The 13094-nt window shown below is 31.5% G+C and overlaps 1 protein-coding gene across 1 annotated transcript in view; it reads left to right on the plus strand.

Moving 5' to 3' along the window:
• Positions 1 to 2369, plus strand: part of LOC107451656 (uncharacterized) — a 69051-nt gene extending 66682 nt beyond the window's left edge. Inside the window, exon 27 of the mRNA XM_071186546.1 lies at positions 1884 to 2369. Coding sequence (XP_071042647.1) covers positions 1884 to 2072 — 189 coding nt within the window. The 3' untranslated portion in view covers positions 2073 to 2369. The remainder of the gene's footprint in view (positions 1 to 1883) is intronic.
• Positions 2370 to 13094: the final 10725 nt, after the last annotated feature.

Consider the following 13094-nt stretch of genomic DNA (forward strand, 5'->3'; position numbering starts at 1 on the left):
TACTGGATCCATATATTAAAATTAATGTCATGAATTTCGTTTCAAAAATGTAAATATTTAGAGACCGTTAAAATAATTTTTTTGTCAAGCTTGGAGATGGGCTCACATAATTGTGACTGTAACAAGGGAAGAGGCGAGGACAAGGAATATGGCGATTCACGCTTAGAATACATAATAATATAAAAATACATAAAATGAATAGACTGGACGAGTAAGTTTTTCCTCTTACGTTCATTTTAAATGGATGAAAGGACCTACTGTGGTCTAGTGGTGCCATCTATTGTGAGAGATGGAAATACTAGATTTTTTTGTGATAAGCAGAACTGCGGCGGCGTTGCCGTAGATGAGTGCCTGAGAGAGTTGCATGTTACGGTAATCCAGGGTCACTCAAGGAGGTGGTTAGGATAAGAAAACTCATCATGCATTGAAGGGATGGTAAAAATATTCTGGTGTCCACACTGGGAGTTGAAGCCTCTGTTCAACCGGTCGGTTTATCCCTATTAGCTTAAGTACATACCCACCTTTAAGGAGTTAAGTGTCTTCATTAAAACTTCACCACATACCGTTTTATTTCGATGGTTTAATTTCTATTAAAAAAACATCGGAGCTAATTAGGCTTAAATTAAGTAGTTTCATAAAATCGTGTCAAGTGTTTTTGTTATACAATGTGGCATGTGTCATAGGATATGGTGAAGTATGACATTTAGTTACAAATGGGAAGAGGGGTTAAAAATATTAAAAAAAGTGCGGTGGCATTTATTGACAATCCATATTTATTATTATACGAATAATTTTTATACATATAGTCAGAACTATTAATAGGATACATGAATTATAATAGCAGATAATATTTTACCAAGAACCAAATGCACTTGGTTCTGGGACAAAAACGAGAAAAGTAACTCTGTTTTTAGTGACCAACAATATAATAAGTTTAATAAGCATCTAGTCGGTGTGGTGGGTTAAGTATTTATCATCACAATTTGGGCCACGCTAAAGGCTGAGTGTCCTATCGGACTGAACTTACTTCGATTGTATTTCTAGCCATTCGAAATCGAATCTAATGACTTTTCCTTGGCAGCTTTATAGCGGGGAAAATTTATGCATGATTGGGTGGTTGAGGAGTGTGCTGCGGAAGCAAGGTGATTGTTACCGCAATCTGCCATTTAATCTAAATTGTGGCATTGCTGTGTGGGCATGCACTAGCATCGACTTCGAATTATAATCTAAATAACCCAAATTGTAGCCAATATAACAATAGTGTAGCTATAGTGGGACACTAGCATTCAAATTATGATAAATATTTTGCTGTGACGTTTCAGAAATGTAATCGATTCAAATATAATCAAGTTTAAAATAAGCGAACATTTTAAAATCTGTTGACATCGAATTATTGATTTGTTATATGTTCTTCCTGAGTCACCCCTTTCGCCCCTTTTTGTCACCACCCCAAGCATAGTAGGGTACTAATAAGGTGGTACCAATCACCTATTTAATTTGGGGAAGCAAGTTCAGTCAGAATAAAAAAAACTAAAAAAAACGGTTTGTCATAAAATTTTATGAAAATTTTACACGTCCAAGAAATATTTACCCTTAATACCAGTAATATTTTTCTTATGAATTTAATTTAGTTTATACTTGACTGTCAAATTCAATTAACAATTGAAATCTTCTTTTAATACACTCTTTAAAAATGAAAGAAAAGTGATTATTAATGGTAGACCCATAACACGCATTGCATTTTTAAGTTTTTCTTGTTTCCAAAAAAACATGAAAAGTTTCAATTTGTGCAATTTCTTAAAAATTAATACACATTACCAATATTGTAATAACATCTAATACAGATGTAAACATCTATTACAATCTTTAAATTTATCATTTAGGTTGGTACCCTGAATGCTCAAGCAATCTGCGCTGATGCTGTCAGCTATTGTGGAGCTAAGGATCAGAAATACCCTGACAAGAAGTCTATGGGTTATCCATTTGATCGAATCATCAGGGCACGCACAATTGCTGAATTCTCTACTCAGAACATGAATTTCCAAGAAGTCAAGATTCAATTCAAAGAATGAACTCTAAATGAATAACACGAAGAAAATACATCAAATTTTGTGATTCAAAATCAATTGGTGTACAAACTTTAGTTATTTAACAATAATTTTGTGCTAATTTATTTTTAGCGAGCAAAAATGAAACTAATTATAATATTTTAAATGTTAGAATACATTCAGATTTACCTTCACGATTATAAGATATAACTTTTGAGATTTCAAAGTATGTCCTCAACTTGTTTTTATGACGTTTATAAACTTGTCTTATAAAAGCTGTATTGCCATTTATACAATTGAAATAAAAGTGTTATTTTAGAATCATTTGTACATTTTTCCTTTTTCAAGAGGTAACTCTATTTTGTTTAGACGAGCTTCATATTTTTTCAGGACAAGTTTATTTTTCAGGAGGATTGATTTAATCTAGCTATCAGCTAAAATATTTAAAATATTAATTTCAGTGGAACAGCTAATGAGGTACAGAGTGTTCCGGATGCACCACCCTACGTATTCTTCCTCTTGTCTTTCTGTTTACCGACTCATGTAAGAAAGGGTTAAATCGAAATTAACCTATATGAACCTGTATTGACCAAAACAATAGTCTTTCTGACGAAGGAATGTCAATGGAACTCAGTATTTAGGGTGTCCCAAAACTCATAGTACACACGTTACGGTGTGATAGAAGACAACTAAACAAACACAAGTCACTATACAATCCATGGTTCAAGCACAAATCGTAGCGCTGTAGGGCGCTGACTTTTTTTCTTTCCTGGACTTTTAATTTTAAATCTGAACTTTTTCTTCTGTTGTTATATGAAGAACCTCATTTATAGCATAGCCGCGATGGCTCAGGGGATAGAGCGTTAGCCTTCCAATGAGGTGAACCGGGGTTCGATCCCGGCGATGGCTGGTCGATACGAATTCCGCATCTCGCTTGCCCCGACCACAGTGCTGAATGTCCTCAGTGGTAGATGGATCATGGGTAAGAGTCCCCTTCCCTTCAGGCTAACCGTGAAAGGTTCTCGTGGTTTTCTCTCCCTGTAACGCAAATGCGGGTCAGTTACATCAAAAAAGTTCTGTACGAAGGCAGATTTCTCCCAATATTTGATACAGGAGTTCCCTTGTCTTCTGGATCGGGTTCAAAATTACGAGTCTACAAAATATAACATTGTTAGTCCTACACCTAAATTCAGGTCGGCTGTTCAACGACGGTTATAAAATGGTTCCATAGATTCTGCTGAAGATTCTCCCCGATATCCGTTGCAGCTGACATATAATATAACAAGAATGCCTGGTTTTTTCGTCAATGTATGGCTGTCATTCCTTCCAACTGGTTAAGCCTGCATTAATTTTGTGGCCGCCATTTTGAGCAATTTATGCAATGAGGGACTTCGTGTTGGTTAATTTCATTTTGTTGAATAAAATGTTTTTCCTCCTTTTATTGGTTTCTTTAAATTCCATCTCTGTCTGTCTTGTTTTCCATTATTTCGTTCTATAACATATTTCGTGCTCCAGCACTTTACGACTTGAATCCCGACCATGGATTTTATGGTTATTTTTTTGTCTTCTATCACCTCCTAACGTGAGTACAATGAGTTTTGGAACAGACATTATATGGGCATAGGAAAAAGAAATCTTACAAAAAAAAAATAATAATTCACGTTTTAACTCAATAGATGTCGATTTTAATGAATGAGAAAGAGCGTCAATGAATCTATAGAGCTTTTCAAAAAGCCAATAGCCACTGCCGTTGAACCATTTTGCATAATGCCGATTAGAGAATAAGGAATTAAAATCATTATTACTAGATTTGAAGAGATCGCCGGCCAGGTGGCCGAGTGGTTAGCTTGCCTGACTGCGAAGTCAATGGCTGCGGGTTCGAATCCCGCTCTGGGCATGGATGTTTCTCTCTCTCTCTGTGTTGTCTTTTGATGTGTGAATGTATGAATGTGGCCTGCCCTATGAACGGGTATTTGTGGCAGTGTGGCGTGGGTAATGTTACTCGCCTCCGTCACTTTGGTTGACCCCTTATAGCTAATTTAATGTTTTTCGTACTTCGCTATATCTCGGGAACGGTTTAAGCGAATTGAAAAGTTTTTGCGCGCAATTATAAAACTCGTTTGATCGAAGATAATACCATTCAAAAAAATAAATTTTAGTAAGTATTTACTATTTTTATTATTTTATTTAATATTGGTCAAAACAATTTATAATTGTAAGGTATAAATTTTTTCCCCATCATTTCAAAGCATATAAATTTACATGGCAGAACACAAAATTTGAGCAAAGTCGGTCGAATAGTTTCTGAAAAATCGAATTTCAAAGAAGTCAGCTATTTAAATAGTGTGATGTACAATAGTATGATTAATGAAAAGAGGTTGGGGGTAGAGGGCTTGATGGAAGTATGACACTTTGCGACAAAAGGATGAAATGAACTCAAAATTATTGATAAAAAAAGCGAGGCGTTATCATTTGAGAAAATTATGAGAAAAACTGATTTCAAAATTCAAGGATACCTCATATATGAGTTAAACTTTTCCTTCGATAACGACGCAGTGGTCTAGTGGAAGGGAGCCTACCTTTCAAAAGAAACATTTCGTGATCGAATCATGCTGTGGGCATTTTTTTCTTCTTTAATTTATTTCCAAAGTTTTTTTGTTTGTTTGTATATAGTTTAGAGGCGTACTAATCATATTAAATCATATAATTTAAAATTAACAATGGAAATTGACGATGAACTGTTTTCCTTTCGCATACATTATCATCATAGTTGGACAGACAGCCCAATGTGAGCCAATGACTTCCTCTGAAGATTTCTCCATAGCGACTTTCTTTATCTTTGGTCTCCAATTTTTTTCATTAATTGCTAGAAAATCTGACTCCAACGAGTCAACCCATATCAACCACGGCCTTCCCCGCTTTCTTGTTTCAGTGAGTCTAAAAAGCATTATTGTATTGTCATCACTCATTCGAATCTCGTGGGCAGTCCAACTCATTCTATTTATTTTTATGTATTTAATAATATCGGGTTGCTTATAAATCTTGTACTGTTCAAAGTTAAATCCTTCTCCAGTTATTATTTTCATTTTCACCACCAAGTATACTCTGCAAAAAATCTTTCTCTCAAATATTGCGATACAATTTTCCTTCAGTTTTGTCATTGTTCAAGATTCAGAAGCATGTGTCAAGACTGGTCTGACAATAGTTTTGTTAATTAAGAACTTTGTTTTTCTAGAAAGAAACCTAGATTTAATAAATCTTCTCAGGCCACAGATCAGCCCTATTTGTCAGATTTCATTTTAATACAGACTTCACTAAAATTTATTCCTCGATTTTTTTCCAATTAATAATGCGATATTCTGTATAGGCTTTCAATAAAAATAAAAGCCGCAAGATTGTACGGAAAATTTTGGAGGAACCACGGCTCATAATTGTCATTGTCATTACCATGGCTTATAAATATGATTTTAGCCGATATCATTTTATTGAAAAATTTAATTATTACTGTGATTCAAATGTCAAGTAATATGCTTTTAGCCGATATCATTTTATTGAAAAATTTAATTATTACTGTGATTCAAATGTCAAATAATATGCAGTAACCAAAAAACAAGTACAATGCAAACATTCTCAGAAATAAAACTCGCACTTTCAACAATTCAGCAATCCCTTAGCAGTATTTCGTTAATTTTAAGAATCATTTCGTCCCGAAATCACATGATTTGGGACGATACGTGAACTCTCAAATATCAAACCATCAAGATATGTTAATAGTTTTTGTTAGTTTCTTGATTTCCCAACACTATTTGATGGTAACCATCATCCAACAACTCCCATCATGTTGTAATTGATTTTGATGGGTCAAAAAATTTCTATCACTTCATGTTGGAAGATGAAATTTATCATATGATGGTTAACCAACATGTTGTATTAGAAATTCTTCGACTAACAAATTCCATCACCACATGATGGAACATACTGCTTTAGTAATATGATGGTCAACCAACAAGTTATGTTTGAATTTCTCGGGCTAACAACATCCATCATTTCACTATGGAAAATATTGCTTTAATTCTATGCTGGTCAACCATCAATTGAGTTTTTGGTATTGGTGAACCAATGGCAACCATCATTTGATGATGGGACGTCTTAATTTATCATTACTAGACTATCAAGTAATGTCAAGTGATGCTATTAATAATGGAGCTTCATCCTTCATTTCATGATAGAATATAATAAACCCATATATGATAAACAGTTTCACGTTGAGTAAGGATGTATTCTTCATCTCATGCTGAGAAAATTTTGTGCCTAATATTTTTCAAGTAATGTTTGCATAACAACTAAGATTTGAAAATAAATTAAATAAATTAGAAATTCCTTTAAGGGAAGCTACCAGTAAAAGTCTATTATTTTTTTCAATGAAAAGAAGAAGAGTAAAGCAAAGTTGATGTGGGGGGCTTCCCTGGCAGAGCAATATCGCCCACGTTTTGTGAAGCGTGAGGGTGATGGGCTCGAATCCCGCCGTAACCCTGGATGTATTCTTCGTGATGTCCTCCTCTGAATTGTTCTATCTGTAATTCAATTGACAAAAGCTTATAAGCATAAATTGAGCAGCACACAATTCTGCGAATGTATGTTATTTCAATAAAGAAGATGATGTGGATGTGCGATGATAGTGAAAAAATCTCTCTCTTCGCTTGCTTCAGTGAGCAGCTAAAATGATCATCGCTTGGTAACGCACCCTCTAAAGGTAAGATCCATTGTTTGAAGTAAAAGATGTCCGACCATCAAATCCAAGTGATGGGAGCGTAATTGACTCAACATGAAGCTGGGTCAATTTAAATATCCGAGTGTTGGGCAGTCTCGATGGTCTCAACAAAAAGCATGATGCTTTGTGGTGGAAAATTATAATAATAATCAGTAAATTGTGTTGGATCGTAATGGATTTATTTTTGTTGGCAGTCTTGATGGTCCCAATAAAGGGCATGATGGCTTGTGATGGAAAATTATAATGGTAACCAGCGAAGTATGTTGGATCGTTATGGATTTTTCGTTGGCAGTCTTGATGGTCCCAATAAAGGGCATGATGGTTTGTGATGGAAAATTATAATGGTAACCAGCGAAGTATGTTGGATCGTTATGGATTTTTCGTTGGCAGTCTTGATGGTCCCAATAAAGGGCATGATGGCTTGTGATGGAAAATTATAATGGTAACCAGCGAAGTATGTTGGATCGTGATGGATTTTTCGTTGGCAGTCTTGATGGTCCCAATATAGGGCACGATGGTTTGTGATGGAAAATTATAATGGTAACCAGCGAAGTATGTTGGATCGTGATGGATGTTTTTGTTGGCAGTCTTGATGGTCCCAATAAAGGGCATGATGGCTTGCGATGGAAAATTATAATGGTAACTAGCGAAGTATGTTGGATCGTGATGGATTTTTTTGTTGGCAGTCTTGATGGTCCCAATAAAGGGCATGATGGCTTGCGATGGAAAATTATAATGGTAACCAGCGAAGTAAGTTCGATCGTGATGGATTTTTTTGTTGGCAGTCTTGATGGTCCCAATAAAGGGCATGATGGCTTGTGATGGAAAATTATAATGGTAACCAGCGAAGTATGTTGGATGGTGATGGATTTTTTTTGGCAGTCTTGATGGTCCCAATATAGGGCATGATGGTTATACACGTTTCAAATATGCTACTCGCTGAGTATCATAAAAACTGGAGGATAATAGAAAAAAAAACGTATCCATAGTAACTTTTCTAAGTAAAAAAAATAAATAAATGCTTGGTTTATGATAATTCAAGTAGATTTTTTTATTGTTTTCAAACATCTTTCTACTCGTGCTTATAAATGTTTAATAATAAAATCCGTCAAAATTTCAAAACAAAAACAACCAATTCTTTTTATTATTATTTCATTTAATTGCTACTTTTTGTTTCTTTATTGACAAGCAGTCGAAAAAAAGGGGAAAAAACGTCATGAAAACGTTGATTTATTCGACACTAGAGTAGTTTTCCAACCTTATTGATTTCTTTTCCACTTAGGTTATTATGAAATTGGTGCTTCCATGTTGCGTATAACGTTAAAGTTATCAAACTATTATTATTATTTTCTAATCAGACATACAGTAGATAAAAAGATAAACTATTCTTAAATTTTCTAACCAATTCTTGGATATGACATATGGATAATATTCCGATATTTATAATATGAAATACATTTTTATTGAATTTGTATTTAAATAAAATATTAGTGTTGATTCAGTAAATTGCTTTATAAAATGTCTGAAGTTTAAAACTTATTGAAATCTTTCGACACGCGATAATCAGTTACAGTAGCGTAATATCTGTAAAAAAGTATGATGATCACGAATTTTGAGAAACGTAATTTAACTAAATCATTATTGTAATGTTGTCTTTTTGTTAATATATTGATTTATCTTCAAAAGCAGAAGATTATGTGAAGGGTTATTTCAATAAATTAGGACAGATTAATGATTTATTGCGTGATGTTTTCAGAATATTTAAATAGCACTATTCTTTCGCAAACTGCATTTGGAACAGACTGGGAAATTATCATCTTAAAATATTATACTGTACTTTTATCAATTTCTTTTATAATTTCTATCAGTTTATAATAATATTCCATTTTATTTTCCATAAATGAATTGTGAAGATTCTGGAATATTCTATCCTCGATTATATACTGAAAATAGTCAAATAAACAATGTACAGCATTACTAAAAGCATTTTTAAGAAAAAATCTTCTTTGCTGTGAGGTGGATATTGAAATGAATTATAGTGAAATAATTCGTATTGATTTAGGAAATATCAAGAAGATTTGTCCATTATATATAAAGCCGATATATAAGTTTCACAAATAAAAACGAAAGTGTTTAAAGTAATAGTTTTTTGTGGAACTATGTATGATATAAAGATATGCTATTACTGAGTGAAATGTGTAATATGTGATCACGTATGTGTTTATAAAATATCAAGAAGGCTAACTCATTATTTCTAAAGCAGATATAAGTTTCACGTATAAAAACGAAAGTTTATTTCCAAAAAATCATAATTTCTTCTTTGATTTTGAATTTCAGGAAGATATGCTATAACACATTGAAATCCCTTTGTGTGATTTCGTATATGTTTAAGAAATTTCTAAAAAGCTGGTCCATAATTTCTTAAAGCCGACATAAGTTTCGCACATAAAAGCAAAGATTATTTCTGAAAACCTTAGTTTTTACTGGAATATCAAATTTTCGTATAAATAAAGACATAATTAAATAAAGTTAATCAACAATGTGTGATCTCCTATATTATAAAAAAAACACGGACACAAATTCTAAATTTCCCAAAGGCAATAACAGAGAGACATTTTCTCAAATCAAAACAAATGATTGTTTTAGAAATCATGGTTTTTTATGGAGAACAATAACCTTTTTCGGTACTGACGTTATAAATGCTGATAGAAGACCACGTTTGAAATCTTGCGCAGAAGTATTTAAATCATATTTTTTTATTATCTACTTCACTCTTGTTTATTTGCAATTTCTTTATTTCAACATTGATATACTTATTTTGATGCCAGATGTATTTAAATATATGATTTGCTGTGTAGCTTACGGTACTACTTCTTACGCTCTATGGTTTGCTATGAGGAGACGATCTTTACAAATTCGAAAAATATTGGTGAAGCTTCATGATGCCAGATACAAGTATTATTCCAGCTATATTAATAAAGCTGTTTGGTTAAATGCCAGTTTAATTCTACTTGGTTTATCAGTAGTATGTTCGGTGACATCTATTATAGTTATAGCTAACCTGACAGACAAAAGCTATTTAATGCATTGGAGTTACAGCAAAATATCTGAATCAATTATAGCTTACAACATCATCAGTTTACTTCGTTATTTTGGAAATTATTTGCTGACAGCCGGATATCCTTCATTAATAACTTTAACAGTGGGAACATTGTACAGGGATTGCAGCAAATTAACAACACTGTACAAAATGAAAATCATGCAGTTTGAAGAGAGCGTTCCAACTATGAATGTCATTCAGATCTTCTTTGATATGATAAGGCTCTTCGAAGAAATAAACAATGCTCTTTCTGTTCCAGCATTTATGTGTTGCCTAATCTCTTTCTTAAATATTTGCTTTTGCTTAGCTTGGGTTTTTCTCTTTTCTTTAAATATGGGTCTTATACCAATGATAATAACTGTATACAATGCCGCACTTTCTGGAATATCTTTGGGATATCTGTTGGTTACAGCATCGGATGTTCATTTGAAAGTGCGAAATGTGAAAAAAGAATTTGAAAAGATGTATGAAAGATTATTACAGGATGTTAACATTGACAAAACTGTTTTGAAAGGTTTGAAGGCTGCGATATTCAAAGATAGTTTTGAAATGTCTGCTTGCAATCTTATTAACTTTAAAAGAGGACAGATAATAACCGCAATCGGAGCTTTGCTTACCTACGCATTATTTATTCTCAATATAAAAATTGGCGAGGAGGAATCTTAGTGTGTGTTAAAAGTTCTCTCATCGAAAAAATTTATCATTTTTAGAAATGTATAAGATACCATTTTTCTCCCTTTAAAATGAACAGAAAATTTATTTATTTTTACTATTTGTTCTCAAATTCATCTCATCTCATTATTTATTATTTATTCTTCAAAATGTATGGAAAATTTATTTATTTATTTATTCTCAATACTTATTCTCAATAGAAAAATTGGCGAGGAGAAATCTTAGTGTGTGTTAAAAGTTGTATCATAGAAAAAATTCATCATTTTTAGAAATGTATAAGATACCGTTTTTTTCCCTTTAAAATGAACGGAAAATTGATTTATTTTTAATATTTATTCTCAATTATTTATTCTCAAATTCATCTCATCTCATTATTTATTATTTATTCTTCAAAATGTATGGAAAATTTATTTATTTATTTATTCTTCGATTTATTCTTCGATTTATTCTTTGATTCATTTACTCATTTACTCTTTATTTCAATGCTTATTCTCAATATAGAAATTTGAAAGGAGGAATCTTAGTGTGTGTTAAAAGTTGTCTCATCGAAAAAATTTATCATTTTCAGAAATGTATAAGCTACTGTTTTTTGCCCTTTAAAATGTACGGAAAATTGGCTTATTTATTTATTTTTTATATTTATTTTTAATATTTATTCTAAATATAAAAATTGGTGAGGAGGAATCTTAGTATGTGTTAAAAGTTGTATCATCGAAAAAATTCATCATTTTTTGAAATGTATAAGATACCGTTTTTTCCCTTTAAAATGTACGGAAAATTGATCTATCTATTTATTTATAATATTTACTCTCAATTATTTATCCTCAAATTCATCTCATCTCATTATTTATTCTTCAAAATGTAAGGAAAATGTATTTATTTATTTATTCACAATGTATATTCTCAATATAAAAATTGGCGAGGAAGAATCTTAGTGTGTATTAAAAGTTGTATCAGCGAAAAAATTCATCATTTTTAGAATTATATTGGCTACCATTTTTTTCTTCAAAATGTATGCAAAATTGATTGATTTGTATGAATTTGTAAAAATTGTCAACATCATAATATAGTTTATAAATAATTTAAAATTATCTCATCCTGTTTTTCATGTTTTAATTTTATTAGCTAATAAATAGAATAGTTTTAATGAATTGTCGCTAACAGATTTTCTCATACTTGGTCCCAATTTTACTGGTTTGAAGGCCTAAACTTAAGTAAGATAACTAAGCAATGCAGTTTGTATTTAAAATTATTGAATCGGGCACAAAAATCATACTTTTTTAAAAAATAAATATGCTTTTTTTGTTGATGGATTTGGATTTTTGAGACTCAAAGCAGGGGAGTCACAATCTTGAAAATATTAAACCAATAGCTAAGACGAGGCAGCAGTTGAAAGTTTGAGCTACTTACTTCTTGCGTGTTTCGTTATAACTCTGATACGTTTGAAGCTGAACGAAAAAGTTTCACACGCAATTATAAAATTAGATTTCTCAAAAATAATTTATTTTTAATAAATATTTGTTATTATTTATAATTTTATTTAACAGTAGTCTAAAGTTTTTCATTGAGTCATTTAAATTTCGCGCAGTAAAAGACACTGTAAGAGAAGAATTTATAAGTATTTCTTTTATAAACAAAATAACTTTATTGAATTGACTTCCACATCTTGAATCCATATTTTGATTGAATTCAGAATGTTTAAGCCTCAAGAGCCTCAGTCCAGTACACTGCCATAGTTTGGGAATAGATTTTTTAAGGTGTGGAACCTAATATTAAATAATAGGTTATAATATATATAGTTTGCGAAAAGATTAAAAAAAAAATAATTATAATTTTCTATGTTAAATTTTTTCTTATAATAATTTAATGATAAATTTTTCAATGATAAAATTTTGACCATTATTAATTTTTCCTAATGGCTTAATGGTTTCGGGAGATAGTTCAAGAGTACCGGTACCAGCACTCAAAGTGCCGATACTTTTCACCATAAAATTTTTTTTTACTGTGATATGTAACGGTACAAAAATACTGATACAATGTAATTTTTACAGTAATAATTACCGCAAAATCCCTGAATCATTATCATTAAATAATTATGACTGTAAAAATTGCAGTGTAATATTTTACAGTAAATATGGATTTTACGGATGATGCATCCAAAGTGCCGGCATTTTGCACCGTAATTTCATCCCAAGTGTTTTACAGTTTATGATCTTTAATATGAAAGTTTTAAAACATAAATAGAAATATTTAGCTTCTCCCTTTCTTCAACAGTTACAATTTTTACTAAAATAAAGCGATTTTTATATATTTTTTAAATAATTCAAAAATTAATAAAAAAAAATTAAGAAAGGATTTTTTTAGAAAATAAATAAATAAGTTGAAATAAAATAAGTAAAGAAATAAAATAAGTTTACTTAAGTTTGGCACCTATCGCGTATCAAAAATAAATCTTTACATCAATAAACAAAAAGGAAATTTCCAAAGAAAAAATTCTAAAATA

This window comes from Parasteatoda tepidariorum, chromosome 10 (assembly GCF_043381705.1).
Source record: "Parasteatoda tepidariorum isolate YZ-2023 chromosome 10, CAS_Ptep_4.0, whole genome shotgun sequence".
NCBI classification, from domain to species: Eukaryota; Metazoa; Arthropoda; class Arachnida; order Araneae; family Theridiidae; genus Parasteatoda; species Parasteatoda tepidariorum.